Source organism: Myotis myotis, unplaced genomic scaffold (assembly GCF_014108235.1).
Source record: "Myotis myotis isolate mMyoMyo1 unplaced genomic scaffold, mMyoMyo1.p scaffold_m19_p_7, whole genome shotgun sequence".
NCBI lineage: Eukaryota > Metazoa > Chordata > Mammalia > Chiroptera > Vespertilionidae > Myotis > Myotis myotis.
The window spans coordinates 14,120,354-14,144,777 of record NW_023416379.1 but is presented as its reverse complement, the minus strand read 5'-3'; the positions used below and the strand labels follow the sequence as shown (position 1 = coordinate 14,144,777).

At 41.3% G+C, this 24,424-nt stretch overlaps 1 protein-coding gene and 1 long non-coding RNA gene across 2 annotated transcripts; one reads left to right on the top strand and one right to left on the bottom strand.

Annotated features, from left to right (window-relative positions):
* Window positions 1-8,730: 8,730 nt before the first annotated feature.
* Window positions 8,731-22,069, bottom strand: GJA1 (gap junction protein alpha 1). Its single transcript, XM_036317075.1, has 2 exons — window positions 21,860-22,069; window positions 8,731-11,642 (listed from the first exon to the last, which is right to left on the bottom strand). Exon 2 carries the CDS (start codon window positions 11,624-11,626, stop codon window positions 10,478-10,480), a length of 1,149 nt encoding a protein of 382 aa, XP_036172968.1. The 5' UTR covers window positions 11,627-11,642; window positions 21,860-22,069; the 3' UTR covers window positions 8,731-10,477.
* On the top strand, window positions 20,242-21,652 carry LOC118660059. Its single transcript, XR_004968810.1, has 2 exons — window positions 20,242-20,403; window positions 21,266-21,652. It is a non-coding gene; the product is annotated as an uncharacterized LOC118660059 (long non-coding RNA).
* Window positions 22,070-24,424: the final 2,355 nt, after the last annotated feature.

Genomic DNA, 24,424 nt, shown 5'->3' with positions numbered 1-24,424 from the left:
GAAATTGAATTTATTTAAAGTGCTTGTTCACCTTTTCTCTTCATATTTATACTATTCTTGTTTTCTAGTCCTCACAACAGTGAATGTGATGTAAAGAACTAAGGTTTGTTGTTCAATGGCCTTATGATTATACAAATTGGCATATCATTGTTTTACTTATTACGATATTTATAGAATTACAGGTAATGATTTGGTACTCAGAATTTGGCCGTACTGGATTTCTGCCCCCCCCCCCCCCCCCCCCCCCGGGCAGGCCTAACTTGTCCTTTGTTAATTTCCCTTGAGAGAAATTGCAACCATCGGTTAATACCTCCTATTTCCCAAGGAGTTAGAGCATATGCTACCCACTTTGCTCATATCTCCTTTAACCATCACAATAACCTTGCAGGAATGAATTTCCATTTTTGTTGATAGTTGGGAGACTGAGGCTCAGAGGTTATACAGGTCTCCCCTGCTATTTGAAAGTAGGGCATTCCTAAGTCAAAATGACATAAAAGCCAAGAAGCAATGACCATCAGACACATCTTGCTAACGAACGCACAAAATAAATGCAGATAAAACACAGATGCTCACCACACAGTTCAAAGCTATGGCAGCCTGATGCCCAGATGCTGACTGTAGCTCCCCGGGAAGGAGCTGGGCAGGTCACTTTCTGCTCAGGATGTGCACTGACTTGATAACAGGTCAGCTTTTTCTTTTGTTTTTAATCAAAGCAAAATTTATCTTTGTATTTCCCCCAGTTAGTGGAAACAGCTACTAGTAGAAATCTTTTGTGAAAGCGAAACTTTCAAAAGCGGGGGATACCTGAGTATCTTGCTGAAGGTTAATACATGACAGACACAACCCAAAGTAGTCAGCTTCAGCTTAGCTGTGTTTCTACCAGCTCCAAAAATTCCTAGAACCATAAATTTGGGGGGAATAAATAAAAGTATTCCTAGAAAGATGCAAAAAAAATTATGTTTGAAATTATTGGTATTGAAAGCATGAGAGGAAAAGTATTCTACTCGTCAAACTTCTAACCCACAAACAATTAAGAATATGCAAAATCTGATCATTGATGAAAAAATACATGTTACTTGCTATACATGGAAATGAATAGTAGAAGTAAAAGTAAGTACACCGTGTTCAAACCATCAATACAGCTTTGCCCTGACATATGGTTTTATTTATGGTTTGGGAAGATACTAAAAATAACAAGAAAGGACACAAGACTTGTTAAAGCACCATCTTTTAAAAATGTGTAGTGTATAAGGAGGAACATAAGACCAAGTCTTATTTAATGTGGCAAGAATTTTTTCAGACACCCTTTTTTTTTTGCAAATTTCTCATCAAATTCCAATTACATAATTTTTTGCTTGACATAGAATTTCACCACATAGCACATGTGCATTGATTATCCAAATTTTCTGAACACTTTTCAAGAGGCAACAGAGTTTCTGTTCAACAAATATTGGAAATTCCCCAGAAGTCCTGGGATTTTTTGGAAAATCTTAAGACATTCATGTTTCTAATTCTTGAAAACATTCGCAGCTTTAGTGTAATGTGGCTTTTAAAAACAGTGCCTGGTTTTTAAAGGTCATCCTGCATTTAGCCACAAATTGAGCTGTTAAAAAATATTTTTTCAAATAAAAAGGAAAATCCTGTCTAAATATCTGAACCAATGATCAGGTTATCTTTGTTACCATCAACTCTGGGCTTAGCCCTGTGTTAGACCGATCCATGGCAAATTTAAAAAGTGGATTATTTTTATTGTTGTTGTTTTAATAATTTATTTCCAAAGCTATGGTGCTGCCAATACACAAACAGAAACCTGTAAATTCCTTTGTTAACCAGGTAATTACACTTTTTCCTATCATGACTACTCTATTTTTTCCTTACAAGGTTAGAGTACTTTTACATGAACAGATCCCCACACTGAAAATTTTCTCTTACTTAATGTAACCTGTAATACATTAGTGCTTCTTTGGCTTTTTCTTTTTTTCTGTCACACATAATACAGTGGGGCCTTGACTTACAAGGGCATTTGCCTGGGTTTCAGGCTCAATTCCCAGTAGGGGGTGTGCAGGAGGCAGACAATTAATGATGTTTCTGTCAGTGTTTCTATGTCTCTATCCCTCTTTCTCTCTCTCTAAAAGTCAATAAAAGCATATATATGTATGTATATATATGTGTATATATATATGCATATACACATACATATATGCAGAAAATGTAGCAGACAAATCTCTATTATAATTCTAACTTACATTGAATTATAGATGATAAGAAGCTGGATGTAGTTACATTTAATTCCCAAATTACTTCAGTCTCACTGAAATTTGAATGTAAAGTGGCTCCTCCAAATATTTAAAAATTACCTGCCCACAAAAAGGCAGTCATTAACAGGCTTGGCCAAAATATGTAAAGTTGTCTCAGAATTAATGTTTTCTTCAACTAGTTCTGCACTTGTGTCTGTCTTTGAATATAGTGAGTAGCTTGGATGATTAGAAATTAATATGCTAGAAAATTATAAAGGTCAATTCCATTCCACTTGCTTCAGCCACATTCACATTAAGTCTTCCAAGGCAATAGCCAACTCACACTCTGGGATTCGGCCAGCAGTTGAGGTTTGCCACCCTGTTTTAACCAATCTCAGCATTTTACCGTTTATCCTTTAGAATTATTTGCATTCAGTTCAATTGTGTCATTTCTCAGGGCTTCATCTTAAGGTTAGTTTCAATTTTCAGAGGGAGGGGTTTCTAAATTAGGCAGCTGTGTTCAGAATTAATAAATGTACCTGCACATATGAAACATCTAACTCTGAATCAAGTGTTTTGAAGCAGAAAGTAATTCTACACTTCTGTTTGCTATTCAAATAAATTCACTCATGGTTTCTGCTAACAAAGCAACTAAAAACTGTCTTTCTATCTATACTAATTTTTTTTAAATACATTTTTTATTGTTGATAGTATTACAGACATCTCCCATTGCCCCCCCCCCCCCCCCCCCCCCCCCCCCCCCCCAGTGTCTGTACGAATTCTGATGCATGGCTTTGTAAAGAGCAACTGACTGCCAAGAGTTTCTAGCACAAATGCCAGGCTCCATTTCATTCCATATTGCACAGGGGCAGATGGCTCATTGCAGCAACTAAGGCTTGGGCCCCGGGTTTGCTTTCTAAAGTAGGTGCCTCTCGAGACAGTTTTTATAATTAACAGGAAAGTGTGTGGGCACTGAAATTACTCTACGCGTCATAGCCAAAATAAGCGGTTGGTTGTTTGAAGGAAACATCCGGAGCCCAGAAGAAATAATCTGACTTAAAATTTCAACGTTTTTGAAGACGAAGAAACAAATGTAAATTTTTTTTCCCCCATCCAAATTGGCTTTCTTCCTCACAGGATACCCTTCTTATTCTATTCTTCTTGAAGCATTGTTTCTATGGTGTTGTTCCACGTCTGCTCTTGAGTTCTGAAAATTGCCAGCTGCAAATTCTGACACGCCAAGGGCTCAGCTATATTTGCCCAACCAAGAAAAGGTAAAAACAGAATCCTGGAGCCAGTAGATTATAAACATGTTTCTACCCCGTTGGTGTGCTGTTTATAAAAAGAACTCACTTTAAGACTTTAATAAGCCCCCAAAGTTCATTATTTTGCTCTCCCTCCAAGTAGAAAGCACACAGATGTTTTGGCATGTTGGTATTTGAAGTTTGGAATTTTTAGGAGAGGCCATGTGTGGGCAGGGAACTAGCACCCTGGGCACGCTGAGGTTCAGCAGTTTTCTCAAAATAAGGTAAAAGAACAGCCTATGGCGTGAGAGCTTAACGAAGACCCACAGGGGCTGGGATGTTAGTACACTGAACCAAGTACAGGCACTGGACTTCTTCCCAATATTTGAAGACATTAGACAATCCTGCCCCCCTTTTTTTTTTTTTTTTCCTGGACAAGAGGCTTTATTTGGAAAAAAATCATGCTACACCAACTTAAATTCTTTAAAATGAGATTTCAATATGATGTGTATCAGGGCACTTTGCAACTTTCTGGGTAATATTAAAACACAAAGAAGAAGGGATGCTTTCTGTAACAAGATGGGTAGGGGGTAATTTTAAAAGAGCACACCTATAAGAAGAAATCCTAATCGCCAGAATACACGGCCTTGTTTTTATGGTACCGATATGAACATGTTTAAAGTTGTCAAGGTATGTCAGAAGCTTGCAGACAATCCTGCCATTTTCAAAAATACGCAGCATAAGTTGGTGTATAAAACTCTGAAGTAAAACAATGGCAATATAAAACAGGTGATTAACAAAAGACTAGGGGATTTCATATTAAAGCAGAAGCTTTACGTAAAGTAAGAGTCTGCTACTGTTTAAGAGTAAGAAATACTGTTATGATTATAAAAAGGACGTTTATCTTCCCTATTCCCATTTCTAACATACTATCCTCTCTTCAATTTCCACCCAATATTAAACACCCCCCCCCCCTCCCTCCAACAGGCTCTAGAACTTCACTGCCCAATACCTTAGCCACTAGCCACATGTGGCTATTTAAATAAAAGGAAATTTTTTTTTTATTTTCCCTTTACTGATTATATTACAAATGTGTCCTTCTCCCAATGTCCTCTTATCCCCCCAATCCTGCCCTCACCCTCACCCCCTGTTGTCCACATCTATCACTTATGCTTATCTGCATGCATACAAGTCCTTTGGTTGATCTCTCCCCCTCACCCCCACCCTCCCCTACCTTCCTTCTGAGTTGAGCATCTGATCGATGCTTCTCTGTCTCTACATCTGTTTTTGTTCATCGGTTTATGTTGCTCATTATAATCCACAAATGAGTGAGAGCATGTGATAATTATTATCTTTCTCTGACTGACTTATTTCACTTAGCATAATGCTCTCCAGCTCCATCCATGCTGTTGCAAATGGTAGGAGTTCCTTCCTTTTAACAGCAGCATAGTATTCCATTGTGTAGATGTGCCAAAGTGTTTTAATCCATTCATCTGCTGAAGGGCACTTAGGCTGTTTCCAAATCTTAGCTATTGTAAATTGTGCTGCTATGAACATAGGGATGCATATATCCTAGAAGGAAATTCATTTTTTTTACTCATTGGTCACATTTCAAGTGCTCAAAGCTGTGTGCGACTAGTGGCTACCATAGTGTACAGAATAAAACATGTCCACCATCACAAAGTTCTACTAGTTCTAGAAGATTCAAAATTTTCTGATTTTTTTTTAATTAAATCTTTATTGTTCAGATTATTACATTTGTTCCTCTTTTTTCCCCCCATAACTCCTCTCCTCCCAGTTCCCGCCCCACCCTCCGCCCTCACTCCCCACCCACTGTCCTCATCCATAGGTGCATGATTTTTGTCCAGTCTCTTCCCGAATCTCCCACCCCCCTTCCCCCCCCAAGAATAGTCAGTCCATTCCCTTTCTATGTCCCTGATTCTGTTATAATCACCAGTTCATTCTGTTCATTAGATTATTTATTCACTTGATTCTTAGATTCACTTGTTGATAGATGCATATTTATTGTTCATAATTTGTATCTTTACCTTTTTCTTCCTCTTCCTCTTCTTACAGGATACCTTTCAGCATTTCATATAATCCTGGTTTGGTGGTGATGAACTCCTTTAGCTTTTCCTTATCTGTGAAGCTCTTTATCTGACCTTCAGTTCTGAATGATAGCTTTGCTGGATAAAGTAATCTTGGTTGTAGGTTCTTGGTATTCATCACTTTGAATATTTCTTGCCACTCCCTTCTGGCCTGCAAAGTTTCTGTTGAGAAATCAGCTGACAGTCGTATGGGTATTCCCTTGTAGGTAACTGAGTTTCTTTCTTTTGCTGCTTTTAGGATTTCCTCTTTGTCTTTTGCTCTTGGCATTTTAATTATGATGTGTCTTGGTGTGGTCCTCTTTGGATTCCTTTTGTTTGGGGTTCTCCGCGCTTCTTGGACCTGTAAGTCCATTTCTTTCACCAGGTGGGGGAAGTTTTCTGTCATTATTTCTTCAAATAGGTTTTCAATATCTTGCTCTCTCTCATCTTCTGGCACCCCTATAATTCTGATGTTGGTACGCTTGAAGCTGTCCCAGAGGCTCCTTACACTATCCTCGCATTTTTGGATTCTTTTTTCATTTTGCTTTTCCGGTTGGGTGTTTTTTGCTTCCTAGCATTTCAAATCATTGACTTGATTCTTGCGCTCCTCTGGTCTGCTGTCGGGAGTCTGTATAATATTCGTTATTTCAGTCCGTGTATGCTTAATTTCTAGTTGGTTCCCCATCATAACATTGAGGGTCTCATTAGTTTTCTTGTAGATCTCATTAAGTTTATCGGCAGCTTCTAAACAGTTCTTGAGAGACCTTAAAAGTCTCTGAATTCTATATCTTCCATTGACAATTTTGTCCTATTTCTTTGTCTCTGCATTTTGTTATGCTTCCTTGGTGCACCCCCTAGTGGTCTTTGTGCACAGTCTTGTTGTTAAGCCTTGATTGTTGTAGCTAATACCAGGGAGGGTTTGACCTCCAGGCCAAGTGGCTGTGAGAATCAGCTGTGTCTGCAGTGAGAGAACTTCTGTCCTCTAGGGAGGTGCTAATCTAGCCTTTGCCTGAGGCTATCCGGCAAATGCCTCTGTGCAGGGCTTGGGCGGGGCGGGTCGCACAGGATCAACAGGGTGGGCCAGAGAGAGCAGTTATGGCGGCTCTCAGTCCTGTCCCCAGGGGCTCTGCCTCTCTGAGTCCCAGCAACCTCTGCAAACCTCAGAGAGAAAGCTGCACTCGCTCTGACCGAAGCCAGACAGTCCCGCTTCTCCCGTTTGAGTCTGGGTCCCTAAAGACTCACCTGTATCTGGAGCTCAGAGTCTGCGACTCCCTCCCGATTGAAAACGCCAACCGCGCCCTCCGCCGCCAGCCCACTCTGCGCACTCCGCACCTCAGAATTTGACTTCAGCACTGCGCCTCCTCTGAGTGTCTGTATGCGTTTCTCTTTCTTCCTAGTTGTAGGACTTCCACTCAGCCAGCATTCCTGTGGTTCTGGGTGATGTCTGTTCCGTCTTTTAGTTTCACTTTTGAAGTAGTTGTTCAAAGCAGCAAACTCCGGCGTTAACCTATGCCGCCATCTTGGTTCTCAATTTTCTGATTTTTAAACATAAAATTTTATGCAAAAGAACCCCAAAACAAACCCAAAACTAGTTGTAGAATGAGACTGCATCATTTTCTCATCATTTTCAATTGTGGAAAGCAGGCGGTCAATTGAGATAAGCAAGATGAGTGAAGCAGCATTTTTAAAAAAACTTATGGAAGTCTTGACATCCTAAGCTTCGTGGGGCAGGGACTGTGAGGTCATTCTAAGAACCACCACTACTTAGGGTGGAGTCTGCAACTTTTAACAGGAATTCCTTTTGGAAATTAAAACTTCTCTGATGTGTATGGTGGAGAATGCGGAGAGGTGAGAGGTTTCATTTCCTATTTCATATACTTTTGTAGTTTTAAGACTGTGTATTTATCATGTTTAAATGCTTTTTTGCAGTGAAAAGCATTCAAGTTGGGAAATGTTTAGAATGTACTATGACTACTTCTCAAAGATGTAGCTTGCCCTCCCACCTCATCCCACCAGAGCCCCATTTTTAATTCCATCTTACTACTCGAACATTCAGTAGTATGAACCACTTGTAGGATAGACGAACACATACATTCAAATCTTCAGTTTCTTTATTCCCCATATTAAGTGGAAACACTCCAGGCAGAGAAAACCTGCCTCTCCCATTGGATTCTCAGCCAGCCAAATGATACCTGAATTGCTGCCACTACTAATTATGTGAATTGACTGGGAAGCTGTTTATTAAATAATCCTTTGATTTTAAGAAAATCTCATAACTTTTGTTAATCAAAATAGAAAAATAAAGCAACTGAAACGGACTAAGTTATTTCAAAATTAGTATTTTTATGTTCCAGTAATCTAAGTTAGCGTTGTGCTAATACTTATATAAACAATTCTAATAGGTTAAAAATCTTTCTGGAAATGTGATTAAAAATGTTAATATACTTATTATCAATTGCCCAGAATTGTTCTAATTCCTCTAAATAATTTGGTTTTCTTTGGGCATTAAGAATTTTTTTTAGCATGCATAGACCTGGAGAGTATTATGTTAAGTGAAATAAACTAGTCAGAGATAAGTATCACATGATCTCACTCATATGTGTAATCTAATGAACAAAATAAACTGGTAACAAATAGATCCAGAGACATAGAAGCATGAAACAGACTGATGAATTTTCAGAGGGAAGGTGGGGGGTTAAGGAGTGGGTGGGGACCGGGGAACTTATATGGATAGCCCATGGACACAGATAATCGAGTGGTGAAGGCCTGGGAGGGGTAGAGGGGTCACTGGGAAAACAAACGGGACATCAGCAATATTTTCAACAAGAAAGATAAATTTTAAAAAATATTTTTCAAAATCTTATTTTCAGTATGTTGAAATAATAAAATCATAGATATATTTCTTTTTTTTTTTGTCACAGCAATCTCAGCACTTGGACATATTCCAAATTTAACTTCTATACTTTTTTCTTCTCAGTTGAATATCCAAAAATGTTAACACTGTTGCACTAAACCCAGCCAATGATAAGTATTGTCCTTTCAAAGATTTCTGAATCTTGTGATCCTTATTTGCCCAAATCCTCATAACCAATGGAAATGTCTTTGATGATTGTGAATAGATGCAATAAGTTTTAGAAATCACACAGGATGTAGAGGCTATTATTACACTAAATTAAAACTTTATTGAATAAAGAACACTCTCCAGAACACATGATCCGATGGACTAGGCCTACGTTACATGCAATGAAGTTGAACTTGACAGTAGTTTAACATGGAATGTCAAACAAATTAGTATTTCTCATTGTACAAAACTGTTTCATGTAGATGGCATGCAAGAAGAAAGGTATAATACTCTGCATTTTCACTAATCATCAGTGATGAGTTTCAAAAAGGCATCTGAAGAAACTGGAAGATTTCTTTAACATATATTTCAAATAAATTAGTTACAGGTGTACTACTGAACTGCCTTCAATCTCTCTTGCATACCAAATAAAATCTTAGTGCAAACATCAAAGTTGCTGGTCACTCCAAAAGACTGTCAAACTCATTAACAGAATACAAGTTCTGAATTAATGTGCATTAAGTAGGACAAAACCAAAAATACCAGTTACTGCAAAATTCATTTAGGCACACTTAATAGTCCATTCTAAGCACTTCTTCTAAGTCTCTCACATTAATTACTAAAGCCTGTTTACAGTACTAAAATTCTATCATTCAAGCATCAATGATTACATTTCAGAAAAAAATCATTCATTTCAGCAATAGCATTATTGCTATATTCTAAAAAAAAAAAAAAAAAAAAAAAAAAGAAAAAATAAAAAAGAATCATAGTTAACAAAACCAGTATCCACAATAGGATATACAGGGAAAAACATTTTAGGAAAAAAGTGTGCTTTACTTGCACAGCAGGAATTATAATGTAAACACCATTATTGGCCCACATCACAAAATCCATGAGAAAGGTTCAAATTTGAACACTGTGGGTACATTATTTTCAATTCTGTTTGTGAGTTTCTTCTGTATCTGTTTGTACCAATACATGACAAATAAAACACACTCTTTCACACACATACACATACAAGTGATTGTTAAATATTGAGCATGGCTTGCTTCCCTGACTCAATTCAAAAAATGTTAAGTGACATACCAACTGTTTTTAAAAAAATGTTTACAGAAATCATCAAATGAATGTGAATAGTAGTTGAGGAATGATGAAAAAGTGACGGCAATACAATGTGAGTGGATGTAAGAAAGAATGCACATGGAACTTGGCTGAGATTGGCAAATGCATGGGAAGTCTTTTCCTGTGGGCCTTGTCTGAACTTAACTAATACCAATAAAACACATAGCAACACAAGTCCCCTGACACCTGGAGGGTCACGCCTAGAAAGCTTACCTTCAAAGTGCAAATTTTAACAATGGAATGTTTTAGCAGGGATATAAGGACAATCCTCTGTCTTTTTCTTGATTAAAAAAAAAAGAAATAAGATGTTCAGAAAGTATTTTTTTCCTGGACACAGCTATTTCAGTTTCATGGTAAAACAAAATGCATTTATAGCCAAAATATCACCCACTCTTTCACATACACAGAACTATCCTTAGGGGTCTGGGGGAGAGAAAAAGCCCTTACCTACGTATCACCTAATGCGACTTGTATTAGAACGAAGTCCTCTGAATCAACTACATTAAATACCAACATGTACCTCCCTTACCCCGCCCTCTCCACCCGCCTATCCCAAGCACCCCCAATGAACCCAGGTATTCTAACATCTTTGTGTTTCCTAAGCCTCATGACGAAGGCTGTTGAGTACCACCTCACTGGAACAAAATGAACACCTAAGGTGCACTTTCTACAGCACCTTTTTCTTCTCCACAACTGAGTGGAATCTTGATGCTCGCAAGCCCGGATCTAGATCTCCAGGTCATCGGGCCGAGGTCGGCTGCTGGCACGGCTGCTGGCTCTGCTGGCAGGCCGCTGGTCCACAATGGCTAGTGGCTGTAGTTCGTGTCCAGCAGCCAGCTTTTTAGAATTCTGGTTGTCATCGGGGAAGTCAAAAGGCTGTGCGTGGGAGTTGGAGATGGTGCTTCCTGCCTGCCCCATCCGATTTTGTTCTGCGCTGTAATTAGCCCAGTTTTGCTCACTTGCTTGCTTGTTGTAATTGCGACAGGAAGAATTGTTTCTGTCTCCAGTAACCAGCTTGTACCCGGGAGGAGACATGGGCGAGAGGGGAGCAGTTGGCGAGGAGCAACCATTGAAATAAGTGTATTTTGGAGACCCACACTCTTTGGAGGGGCTCAGTGGGCCGGTGTTGGCGTGGTAAGGGTCGCTCTTCCCCTTCACACGATCCTTCACACCCTTGAAGAAGACATAGAAGAGTTCGATGATGTTCAAGGCAAGAGACACCAAGGACACGACCAGCATGAAGATGATGAAGATGGTTTTCTCCGTGGGACGCGAGAGAAAGCAGTCCACCTGATGTGGGCAGGGATCTCTTTTGCAAGTGTAGACGGCGCTCAGGGTGAATCCATAGATGTACCACTGGATCAGCAAGAAGGCCACCTCGAAGACGGACTTGAAGAGGATGCTGATGATGTAGGTGCGCAGCAAGCCCCCGCGCATTTTCACCTTGCCGTGCTCCTCAATGCCGTACTTGAACTTCTTTATTTCGATCTGCTTCAGGTGCATCTCCACATTCATACCATCGGTTTGGGCAACTTTGAGTTCCTCCTCCCTCTTGTTCAGCTTCTCTTCCTTGCGCATCACGTAGAACACGTGAGCCAGGTACAAGAGTGTGGGAACGGACACAAAGATGATCTGCAGGACCCAGAAGCGCACATGAGAGATGGGGAAGGACTTGTCATAGCAGACGTTCTCACAACCAGGCTGCTGGGTGTTACAACGAAAGGCAGACTGCTCATCACCCCAGGCTGACTCAACCGCTGTTCCCAGCAGCAGGATTCGGAAGATGAACAGCACCGACAGCCACACCTTCCCTCCGGCAGTGGAATAGGCTTGAACCTTGTCAAGGAGTTTGCCTAAGGCACTCCAGTCACCCATGTTGCCTGGGCGCCCTCTGAAAGGAAACAAAAATACAACTGAGTGATCATAGTTTAATATAGTTTTTTTTAGCAAAGTATTGCAAAAGGTCTCAGATCTTTTTAGCAATCTTACCAAAAAAAAAAAAAAAAACACACCAAAAGTAAACTCTTCCTGCCCCATTTCCCTTGCCACTGCCCCCACCCCTGTAGAAAGGTGTTACCAGTTTCTTGATATAGTAAGACACAGAAGCAACAGAGCTATGTGCCAATGAAACAGCAATCTTAACCTGGGAAGCTGTAGTAGTTGCTCTTGCTCAACCACTGCCTCTGCACGTGGCTTCTGGAGCTGTCTGTCTGCTAAGTGCCTCTTATTTTATCCCTCGGATAAATGACGGTTCTGGCCTGGTAGGCCTGTATCTGGATGCCTGCCTAAGCAAAATGCTGATGTGTGTTATTCAAAAAGCCTGGTATCGCCTAGCTGGTGTGGCTCAGTGATTGAGCGTTGACTTATGAACCAGGAGATCACAGTCCGATTCCAGGTCAGGACATATATGCCCAGGTTGCAGGCTCAGATTCCCAGTGTGGGGCATGTAGGAAACAGCCCATCAATGATTCTCTCATCATTGATGTTTCTATCTCTCTCTCCCTCTCCTTTCCTCTCTGAAATCAATATATATATATATATATATATATATATATATATATATATATATATATATATATATATTAAAGCCTGTATCTAAGAATTGAGGTGAGGACACCCATGAACACACATACACATGCAGATACTGACATATGTAACCTCAATATGTTTCCAAACCTCAATCTTGTTATATAGCACTTTATTCCTAATTGTATTATGAAATGTTTCTCTTTGGTATTTCAAGTGCAATCTGTACATTCTATATAGTATGGTCACTTATATTTCTGTTTCATCCTAAGCAGTGACTTAATGTGGTTCAGAATTCTTTCTTCTGCCCAAATAAAATATGTTGTACTGAAATACACCATTTTGACACAATGTGTCATTATATGCAGGAACCTACTTCCAAAAACAAGAACTAAATGCCCATTACATTTCAAGTAAAAGTTCAACTTGTCTCCTTTCTAATTGTACCCTGGAAAATAAGAGACCACTTTCAAGTTTACCTCTAGCAAAAACAATTGGTTTTCATTTTTTTATTGCTCTATACTTACTTCAAGTTTCCTTACTGGGTTTTGGGCCTCTAAGCCTAAAATTGTCTCCATTATTGGAGATGAGAAAAAGGCCCAAGTCTGTAGACATGGCAGATATCCCAAAAGTTGTTTATTTCACTTTATATGTCTAATTACCAATAACTCATTTAACTGATGAAAAATTGAGGTCTTAAGGGTACAGGAAATATTTAGCTATCAGTAGAGGCAGAAAAAGAGTTATGATCCCATGTTCAAGGCTTTCCAATGCATCACACTGGTTATAAAATTATAGTAAAGCTGGCTTACGGCTAGAAATGTTTCCATGCTTTGATATATACAATCTTGTTGAGGGCCAAAACTTGGGAAGAAATAAGTAACATCACATGTGGCACGCAGAGAGTATATAGTCTAATTTTCAGCAGAGAATAGTAATGGGAGGATTTAGAAAAGGATGAAGTAGTCAAAAGATTATTTAATAATTAAAAACAAGTGAAGCAAAGACTTTCCAGGAGCTTAGTAATAAATTTTAAATAGTGTAACTAAAAGTAGGATTATACAGGCTTTTTAGAATTATGCTCGTTATTTGAATATAGAGTTTTCTCATCTGGTATTGAACCACGAGCCGTTTCTCCTTGGAGGAAGTAAATGAAATCCTTCTTCCCCACCATTCAACATTACGTTCCTATTAATGCTTGCACTTCCTGGCTATGGAGCCAGAAAAAAAATGAAATGGAAATGTTTCCCGTAATTTCCTGAATGAAGCGAAGAGATGGCTGATCCATAAAGTGAAACTAAGCACCAGCTATCTAAATTAACAGATGATGGGTATCTTCGAGGACAGCCTCGAGACTGGTGCCAAAGAATGCTGGGGTAGGCGTGGGAGGTGACTGGGCAGGTCACAGGAATAATGTTCTCCCAGTGGTCATAAAACAGGGAGCATCCCTTCTACTTTTAGGAAGGACCATTTTAGATTCCGTGGTCACAAGCCGGACAGTAAAACTGATCTGTGAAAAGAACAGTCAAACAAGAACAAAGGATTGTAGGGTTGACAAAGAGGGTTAAATCACCTCGGGAAGGCTTGAAGTGTGAGAGAGTAATTTAGCTTTGATGGACAGTTTGAAGGTGAGAGAATGTAAAAGGAAAAAAACGAAAATCCTACAACGTAGCAGAAAATACTACATGGAGAATGAAGAAGAACAGCCCACGAGGGTCAAACAAACAACAGAATTTTTGGAGCTATATCAATAGACAGTTTCTATGTGATGATGTGTAAATTGGCCCTAATTCTGTTTGTAGAGAATTGCAATATTTTGCCAGTGTCATCTGCTTTTGCTCAGATATCCCCATTGTGGTGAGGGGTGGAAGTAGGGAACTACAGAAACAGATAGAATGGTAAATTGTTTGCATACATATCACATTTACACAATGATCGTGTCCATGACAAACTTGACATATTTAGACATGTGACCAGGCACATCGAGAAGTTGTCATTTCGGTCAATGTTTGATCATTATTCAAAGTAAAATAGGATTGTATAGATGCTTGCGGCAATTAACTACTACACTTTTTTTTTACCGTCTATTCAAAATAAAACTTGACTTTCGTGTGATTTTGAGATGCCACAGCAACACCCCATCCTCCCACAGTACGTGCATTAGGTCATTGGGCAAATCTCTAGGGGGTAGTCCTTCATTAATACACCAACAACTTAATTGCAAAGTTGTCTTTCCTTTAAGCACCCACGCAGTTTTCATTTGCATTAATGAGGTATATACTCTTTCATCTGAATAAGAGGAATTATCCAATTGGACACCTAGGATCCTGTAACATGTAGATGCCTGTCATTACCACTATCACAGAGATCATCAGATTATGTTTAATGTGATGGCTTTATGTCAGTGATTCTCAAGGAGAGGTAACAAAAATAGTAGGAACCTGTTTTGGTAGTTGTTCACTTTGTTGTGAACCAAAAGTTCTGTCAAAGGATTGCCTTCCCCCATTAATATTTTCATTTTTTTTCAAGTTTTAGTTGAAAAATTAATGTACTTTTATGAGGGCATAATTACGTGTCTAGAATCCCTGGCATTGATTTATAGACTATATGCCTCATTCATATTCACCAAGATACAGGTATATTCCTTGTTTGACATGTGGGAAAACCTCGGCAGCTAAACGAATACGATGTGAGTTTACGCCTTCACCTCCAGGTTCCAAAGTTGGAACTTCTTATGTAGATGAAGGTCTAGGTTAAGGAGTTGTGCAAAGTTCTCATTGGGAGTCAGTGCTTGCCAGCAGCTGGACCGGCCTTCCCTTCATGTGCCTTCTTTGTACCGTGTTAGAGCACACTCCCTGTGTGATCCAGACTACAGGCCAAAAGTCACAGGCACCCAGGGGCGAACTGCCCAAGGACCCGCTGGTCCCTTTACAGTGTGGTGTTTGTACTACATTACAATCACTTGGCAGCATTTGTTAAAAGCATACAGTCCTGGCACTCACCAGTCTGAATGAATCTGATTCTGGGGAGGTGCGAGGGACTGGGAAATCAGTTTTTTGTTTCTTTTCTTTTCTTTTTAATATATATTTATTGATTTCAGAGAGGAAGGGAGATAGAAACATCAATGGCGAGAGAGAATCATTGATTGCCTGCCTCCTGCACGCCCTGCACTGGAGATTGAGCCTGCAACCCGGGCATGTGCCCTGACCAGGAATCGAACCGTGACCTCCTGGCCCATTGGTCGATGCTCAACCACTAAGCCACGCTGGCTGGACTTTCTGTTTCTTTTCTTAAAACAAACAAACAAACAAACAAACACACTAGGTGATTCTGAAGTAAGGTTTGAGGCTAGGAAACAAATAATGGTTCAAAATATCCAGGAGAGCAGAGGGATAGACAGTGTCTAAGAAGGTTGGGGGGTGGGGTAGGGGCACAGCAGAGGAGCAGGGCCTCTCTGGACACCTGGGAACTGAGCTCACGCACCCTTTCCTGCCCCCACCTCCGCGTCAGTGTCACCACCAACACCTGCTGCTCCCCAAGAGCACAAAGACTCAAATACTTTATTAAAAATGAAATTAAAGCTTCCATTTAAATTACTTTCGACTATCTCGTTTGCCAGAACCTTAAGAACAAATCACTGTGCCAAGGCTGCAGTCCAGTCGCTTCGCCTCACTAATGTCCTAATAATTACTAGAATTAGAAAATATCTTCCTTTCAATTTTAAAGACTTTCCCAAGAAGAGACAACTGTAGTGAACTGAGAGTGGGGACTTAAACACTTAGGGAGATGAAGGCCATTAATATTTGAAAGAATAAAATCATGAAATCTAAAAATGCATAAGGAAATGTCTATGGAAGTTCCTGGCAAAATCATTTCATGGATTTCTTGGGCGGGGGGGGGGGGCCCCAAAACCAAAAAGTTTTTAATGCACCCAAAACCAAAAAGTTTCAAGCCCCAAAGCTAAAATGCAAACCCCTGTACTTTGCAGTCAATGTCTGAGAGGGCTGGCTCAGTTTTGACCATTCCTCCACAGTTACAACATCCAGATGTTCTTTTGGTAATATTCATACCCACACATAATCACCATTGCCCATTTTCAACCCATCAGCAAATACTACAGATTTATCTTCCCCACCAAAACCCAGACTAGGGCTGTCACCACCACTCCTGCTCTTAGCCTGGTCAACTTGCCAACCTGTTCTCCTCAAACAGTCAATCTTGAAAAAATAAACAAAGGCATGGATCTGCCTCCATCAGCTCTGCCCCATCTGCATGGCTCACTTGAGGTCTCGGCTCTGGTTACACCTCAGCAGCCATCAATCCAGCCCTGTCACTTCCTATTCCCCTTGCCCAGCTTTTTTTTCTTAATGGCCTTTAGCTCTATTTGACATGTTACGTATTTACCTGGTCCTTGTTTGTCTCCCTCCATTACTATCTGCTTTTCTCCACTACAATATGAGCTCCATGAGGGAGTTTGTTTCGTCTAGTATATCCAGTGCTTAAAAGAATAAGAGTAATAGATAAATAAATATCTATTGAATGAGTTAAATGGGGCCTGTATCCAAAACACAAAGAAAAAAACCACCAAAACCCCCCAAAAAACAGGTATCACCAGGTTTGTTTGTTTTTATATCCTTGGGATTTTCTTAATTATATGTGTCCCAAATTTCTTAAGTTTCAAAAAGGGAACTTTCACAGTAAAAAAAAAAAAAAAGTATTGTAAGCTTCTCATATTAGGCAGACTATTAAATTTCCAAGTGCCAATTGCTGAAACAGAACTGTCTGTTGAAACGTGTTTCCAATACTTCATGAGCAGGCAATAGGACTGAGCCAGGGTCCTTGTGACCTGGGATGCCTGCAGAACTGCAACATGTATCCCAGATGTTTATTCAGTTTCCCTGTTGGTTGTTGCAGGTTAAGATCTAAAAATAACAACAGAACCATGTTGTTGTCCCCCACTTCCGTAGTATTCTAAGTCTGGTTGTACCACATGAATTTATTGTCACTGAGAACGCAACTGCAAGAAGAAATAGCCTGTTTATACCTGTGTTGATTTCAAGATGACAAATCTTGGGCGAAGGTTGGGGTCGGAAGAGGAACAAGACTTGATGTCCACCCTTGTGAATAGAATAACATCACTACAGAGTCTCAGTCTATGCAGGAGGCTGCCTAATGTGTCAGGTGCCATGGAACATATTCCCCGTTTGTCAGAAAATACACAACCTTTGCTTCCTTCTATCTGGACAGTGAGCCTAACTTTGCAGTGTATCAAATTCCATGTACTAGTAAACATCTATTCAATGAAAAATCCTGCCTCTGGCTCCGATTCTCCTTAAATTTTCTTTGTAACATTTCCACAGGTATTTGTGCATGGCTTTGAACTGCATAACATTTTTTGTGGGGGGTGAAAAACATACCAACAAGAGCTTCTTTCCTTGGCTCTCACCCCTCTTCACCGCATAGTCGACCTACATGGGCCTCCACAGAACAATGAGGTGGGGGTTAAGGGGTGAGGAACTCCATCCAAAGGGCGGGTGACGGCTGCCAAACAGGGACAGTTCAGTCCCCTGCAACAGCTCTCACCCAGATCCCCCATGAACACAAGTTTCTCTCCCACTTCAGGGGTGTTGGGCAGGTTAAAGGCCGCGTTCTTCTATTACAGCGTCAGATTTAAAAACACTTTTCTCAGCCCTTGATGTTTTCTTCCGACCCTCACCTCCAAATTTTTACTGAAAAGCCTGATTATTTTATCTTCATATAAACGTACCCCACTAAGACCCTTACAGTGTTTTAAGACCAATCTATTTTCTTCAATGAACACTGAATGAGCTACCTCATGCAAATGAAGCTCTAAATAAGATCTCAGTAGAGTTAAGCTATTACTCTTTAGATGTAAATACAGCTCATTTGTTTTCTAATTTGGCATCTTTAACAAAATAACAACTAAGAAATGATTAACATTTTCCTAATGGTAATCAAACTTAACTAGTTTTCAAGGTGCTCTTGTAATGAGTAGAATGTTGCTATTTTAGCAATCCCTTTATGAGAATTTGCTCTTTATCAATTGATAGGGAGAAAGGCCATGAAGAGTATCTGCCTTCCTTGTGTTTCTTTTCTTTTCTTTTTTTTAAATATATTTTTATTGATTTCAGAAAGGAAGGGAGAAGGAGAGATAGAAACATCAATGAAGAGAGAGAATCATTGATCGGCTGCCTCTTGCACACCCCCTACTGGGGATCAAGCCTGCAACAGGGGCCATGTGCCCTTGATCGGAATCAAACCCAGGACCCTTCAGTCCACAGGCCAATGCTCTATCCACTAAGCAAAACCGGCTAGGGCCCTTGTGTTTCTACTTGGGGACATCTCTCCCAAAATCATAAAAAAAGTCCTACCTTACAGAATGTATCTGGCCCGCAGAAGTTGGTAAAAAGAACACTATTTTTTATATTATTGTAAATATTTAGGTATTCCATAAAACATATATCTTCTAGAAATTACTTAGAAAGGTAGGGAAGTTCCAATGAAGAGTATGGAGCTTCTTTAAAGCTGAAGTCATTTAGCTTAACCTCCCTGGAGGAGAAGAAGCTCTGAAGAATTGTTTCTAACATGACTTATCTATACTGAGTATTGACATAACAACACAAGATAACTGCTGTTCTTTCCAGAGCTGATTGGTAAGCGTGGACAAGCTCCCACAATCTGCTCAAACAGCTGAGAATCTTGAGGGGAAGTCGGAACAACAGGAAAGGTGGAGTAGAAGGTATTAATCACTGGTCACTTTCCTATTATTTCCTCCCCCCCGCCCGCCTCCCAACACATGTAACATATATAAAGTCCCTGAGGCTCACACCCAGGGACACCTCTGGATAATATAAGTGAAACCGAGGAATGCACTGTTACCCTGAGTTTTCCATCTTTCTCTATGCAGGAATTGGAAACATTTAAGTAACAAGGCAACTCACTGTCGGTATCTGAAAACACACCCTTTTAGATCTTTGCGGCTGAGTATCTCTGGAACCCGGTTTCCCAGGGAGAGCCAGGCACCCAGACAGCACATGGTCAAGGGCGAGGGGCTGAGTGTGTGGAGGTCTGAGCTGATCAACCTTAAACTCCCCTTCCCAACCTCCCTCACAGGTAAGGGCATTAGGAAAACCTGGAGTGTTTACACAGGGAGGAGAGCAAGAGCAAAGCACTGCCGCTGCATTTTCCAGGTGAGAAATACACCCCGACTTTGGGAACTACACGGCATCTCATGTTGGGGGAACATGCTTCCGTGGTCCAGGATTCAGCACATGCCGGGACAGAAGATGCTTCCTGCCGTTGGAGTCACTTCCCCTCACTTGGGCCTACCCAGAGGACTCATTCCTCTTCCCTGAGGTGTTTCCGATCTTACCCGGCTTCTTTCCCTGGGGATGGAGTTAATTTAATGAGATCTCCGCATGAGGACAGGCTTTTATCCTCAGTAGTCCTTATACAAAAGATGAGGCTTCTCTAAAAATATACAAATTTTTTAAATAATCTCTTTTTTTCACTTGCCAGGGGGGCCACTTTTGACTGGGTTCAAGTTTGCCCCCTTTTCCAGAAGGTGAAATTAAGCATCTCCTCATGACTAAGCTGGTGTGGGAAGCAAAGGGAATTGAACCCACCTCCAAATAAAGCCATGCCTGCATCGCCCAGCGTATGGCTTTCTCTCCCCGCCCCTTCTCTGGCGGCCAGAGGAGCACAGGGGCGCCCTACGTGTGAGGGGAGGGGGGTTGGGAAGGGGAGTTTAAGGATAACTTCGTCAGAGATGCTCAGTGAACGTGTGGACGGCTAACGAGGGCCACAGTGTGGGCGCCCCGCTGCTCGGAACTCGAGGGTTGATTTCCGAATCCTGTGCCCATCAGTGTTTGGACACGTCATTAGCTCTTACCTAATTTAATTATCTCCCCCCCCCCCCCCGCCCCCCTCGCTTCCGTGCCCTACCCGACATTCTTGGGAAGCTCTGAGGACTTCCAGGAGAGTTACAAGTGCAATTTCAGCACGGCCATCCCCAAGGCACTCCGGTTTCCTGACCCTCGCGTAGACGGTAGGAATTCACCGGAGGAAAAACAAAAACCCAAACCCACGGCGGATGCGGGACAGAGGTTAGCTGGGCTCGCTTCGTTACACTGATCACTTGCTCTCCCTTTACAACTTGGCCCGCAGTTCCATCCCCGATCTCCCCCCCTCCCCCCGCCGCCCCCCTCCCCCTTTCCTCTTCGGTGGCGGAACTCGGACCCGCGCTGGGTTCGACGTGTAAGGAAGGATCCGAGGGCGATGGCTCCCCCAGCCGCTCCCCATCCCGGGGCTGCGGCCTCCGCTCAGCTTCCATGTCTACGGCTTTTCAGCATTCTCGGTGCAAGCGGTTAAACTGCGAGGTCACACCGAACCATTTTGGATTGTGGCGTTAGACAACATCCTCGGCGAGCAGGCCAACAGAGCGTGCTGCCCACCAGAGCTTTTAAGAGATCGAACCCCCGTTCATGACACACCAGCACATTCATCTTGGCCTCCCGGCAGCTCCCACTGCAAACTGTTCCCAGGTCTCTGAGGTCTGCCACAGGTTCGCGCAGGCGGCGGGCGGGGGGTGGGGGTGGGGTGGGGGCTGCCAGCTCCCTCTAAGGCGCCGTTTAAGAAATTTCGATTCATATTCTTTCTAGGAGAATCTGGTTTTAGGAGACGGTTTTGGAAAAGCGCCCTGGAATACACTCTTTTCTGAACATCTGCCCCGTCCCCATCCCCGTCCCCCCCCCCCCTCCCGCCCCTCGCTTTGTAAGTAACCACCCACCACCCATTCAAGGGATTTCATCTCCTGAACTGCCAACCTGGTTAGGTCCAGAGTGGCTCTCCTGAGGGTCTCAAAGTTTTCCACGGTGGTTGCGAAAACAAAAAGTAACTGTTGCTTTAAAAACCTCAATATTTCAACACTGACTCTGATACCTTTTTGTTTACCGGGGGAAATTCTAGGAAGGGACCACGTGGAAGTCAAGGAGCCGCAAGGTCCTAACAAAGCACTTTGTTAAGAAGCTTACTTTGCAAGGCTATAGGAACAGCACCCAAGATTTCCATCTGAAAAAAGCAAGGCGTGTAGAATTCCCCAGCGAGCCAGCCGAGCAATTTGCACTTTGATTCCTGCGACATTGTCAGTCAAATCCCCACCCCAGGCCCCCAGCTAATCCCCCCACCTCCACCCCAGTGACAAAGCAGCGAGACTGTTACCGATTGCGGAAAAAGTAAAAGTATCTTCTAAAATGAAGAACCAGTGATCCCGTGAAGCAGTGCTGTCTTCTCATCAGAAAGATCTGAACCTTATTTTACCTGTTGCATTGTTAATAAAGACTTTTTTTCTTTAAACCGCCCAAAAAATAAACACCCAGCGTTCCGTTTAAACTTTCAAACTCCAGAAACACTTCCAAGTTCATCACTGCAATTACAGTCTCATGGCAAAGGTACATTTATATAAAGACACTTAAAAACTAGAGAGGAGTTTTACTTGTAGAAAAAGAAACGAGTAGGTAGAAATTTCAAAAAAAAAACACACACACAAAACAACAAACTTACTCTTTCTCTTAAAAGAAGTGAAGTAGGCACGCCAACTGATTGAACTCCTTAGAGGGCGAAGTAAAATGAAAAGGCAGGTCCAGGCACTCAGACCTGCCTGTGCTTAAAAGTTTTAGAAGTCTGCTGCTGCTGTTCGGTCCTTTCCTCACTCCTTCCCCCTAATGAAAGAAAAGTGCTGGTACCTCGTAAAAGCTTTTTTCTAACTTGGAGCGCAGAGCTTTTAAAAGTTTCAATACTGACTCAAGAGAGGAGGGGCTAGCAGGGAGGAGCGGGGAAGAGGAAGGCGGGGAGAAGGGAGGGAGGGGAGCAGGCCCGGGGGCGGGGGCGGGGGGGAGGGGGGGACGGGGGGAGTAGCCAGGTCCAGTTGATCAAGTTGTAGTTTAAACTTGCTGATGAGAGAGGGATGAAAGCGTGAGGGACGTGAGTGCTGCTACTTGTTGTTACTCTTTACAGATAGCAATTACTGGTTTTAGTTAGTGCTTGTTTTACCAAAAGTCCGGGGATCATAAAAAGTTGTATATTTTATAATACCACAAACTTTTCTAAAGTAAAAATATATATATACATATATGTATATATGTATATTAAGTAAATAAAAATGATGGAAAAGAATATAGCAGTACAAATTTGTTTCACACTGGCCAAGGTGTGTGACGTTAAAGGTAGGTGTGAGTTATTTGATCATCTGAGTCCTTTTCTCTTATTTTAACTAGGGACGATTAGCCAAGGAAATGGAGGGGATGGGAGAGAGAAAGGAGAGAGAAAGTGGACAAAGGCGGTGGTGTTCCCACCCCAAAGCCACCTTCCAACCCCTGGACTGCTGTGAATTTTTACTCTTTCCTTGTATGTATAACTTTATACATAATATATTTTGATCTGATATACCTCTATGGGATCTCCAGGGAACTGAAAGTTTAAACTATCTCAGTCCCACTCATGCCAATGCACTAGACACTGAATCTGCTTTGTAGTGAAATGTCAGATCGTTTTGATGAAATCCTGATGTGATAAGTTGGCATTAAGTGGGTCTCAGAGCCATCAAACCTTGAGACCCTCTCCTCTAGCGCCTGCTGGAGACGGCTCCGCCCAGTGACAGTGGAGCTGAGCAGATCATTTTTTAGCCCCTTTCCACCGTTTCCATGTCTCTTCCTGGTCAGCATCCTGTGTTAGGGTGTCCTGAGTCATGTGGCCTCTTTCTTAGAGTGGGCAGCCCCTCTGAGGACTCCCCAGACACCACACCCGAGGGCAGTCTTAGGACAACTCCCCATAAACAGGCTTCGGTGATGCTCCCCAGGATGGGCAGGGAAATCTCTTGGCTATTATTCTGGGAAAGAAAGCAAATTCACCCAGGCTGACTATTCCTTATCCTTTTCTCCCTGATACAAATATCAGAAAAAAGGAGCAGGGCAAATATTTTCTGGGAGATACCTTTCTCTAGATATAATTTCACTGAAATGATTAATAAAACACCTTTAGGAATGTTAGTTTTACTACATGAGTTTGCTCTCTCCTGTGTTGGCTATACTGTTTTCAAGATTATTTTCTCTTTAAGTTAGGGAAGAAAAAAAGTAGAAATTGTAACCTGACTTTCAAGTTCAGTAACCCATAAGTATCATTTTGGTCTTGTATTTATATAGTTTACTTTCAAATGTTTTGTCCTAACTAAAAATTATTTCATTTGATTCAGAATACAGTTCATGAAAATATGATTTATTCTTTTTATTATAAGAAAACTTGCTTCTCCCTTTCTTTTTTAAAAAAGAACTCTATGCTTCATTTAATTTACATAATTACTTGGTATATTTTTGTAAAATTATTCAAGTACAATTATTACTGAAATTACCAATTTTATTAAAAGGGTCTCCTAAAATATGAATTCTGAATTATTTGCATGAAAGAAAAGTTGCAATTGACTATTATATAGCAGGGTTATTAAAGCAAAAAATTGTGTTTATTTCCAGTTATGTTTTGTTAGGTCTATAAAAGGACTTTGATATCTAAGGATTTCTTTTTAGTCTATTGCTTGTGTGACAAATTGGAAATAAAACCTAAGAACTTCTTTATACCAAATTAAGTTACTCATGGATATCACCTGAAGCATCTCCTCAGCTAAGTCATAGCACGAGCCACTAATTGCATAGTTCTCTTCACATGTACGATGTACTTACTGTATCTTACATTTCTAAAATGATTTTCCCACGATCTTTCGTAAAAGATGAAGACATTCAAGTGATTTTTCTCTCCTTTTGTAAAAATGGCACCCAAATGTGGCCCAATGAGTAAAAATGCTCCAGAGAAACAGGGTTACTGTGAATGGCTTCCCTGCTGGAACAATTACAGCACAGTTTTCTCTCGCGGACGCTTAGCAGCTTCTCCAAATGCCGAGTAGTAACTCCTATTAGACCTCCTACGCTGGCATCAGTGCCATTTCATTACCATCAACCCTGACTTCCCCGAACTGTATCATCTCCGGTTGGCAAGCCTGTCTGTGCAGAAGAAAGGGATGCAGCCTGATTTGCTAGTCAGGCAGCCCTGCTCCAGGGGGATGAGAGACAGTCACTTACA

What these genes read in the sequence shown, in the direction of transcription:
- GJA1 (XM_036317075.1), bottom strand. Translation starts at nt 11,626, where the DNA reads ATGGGTGACTGGAGTGCCTTAGGCAAACTCCTTGACAAGGTTCAAGCC.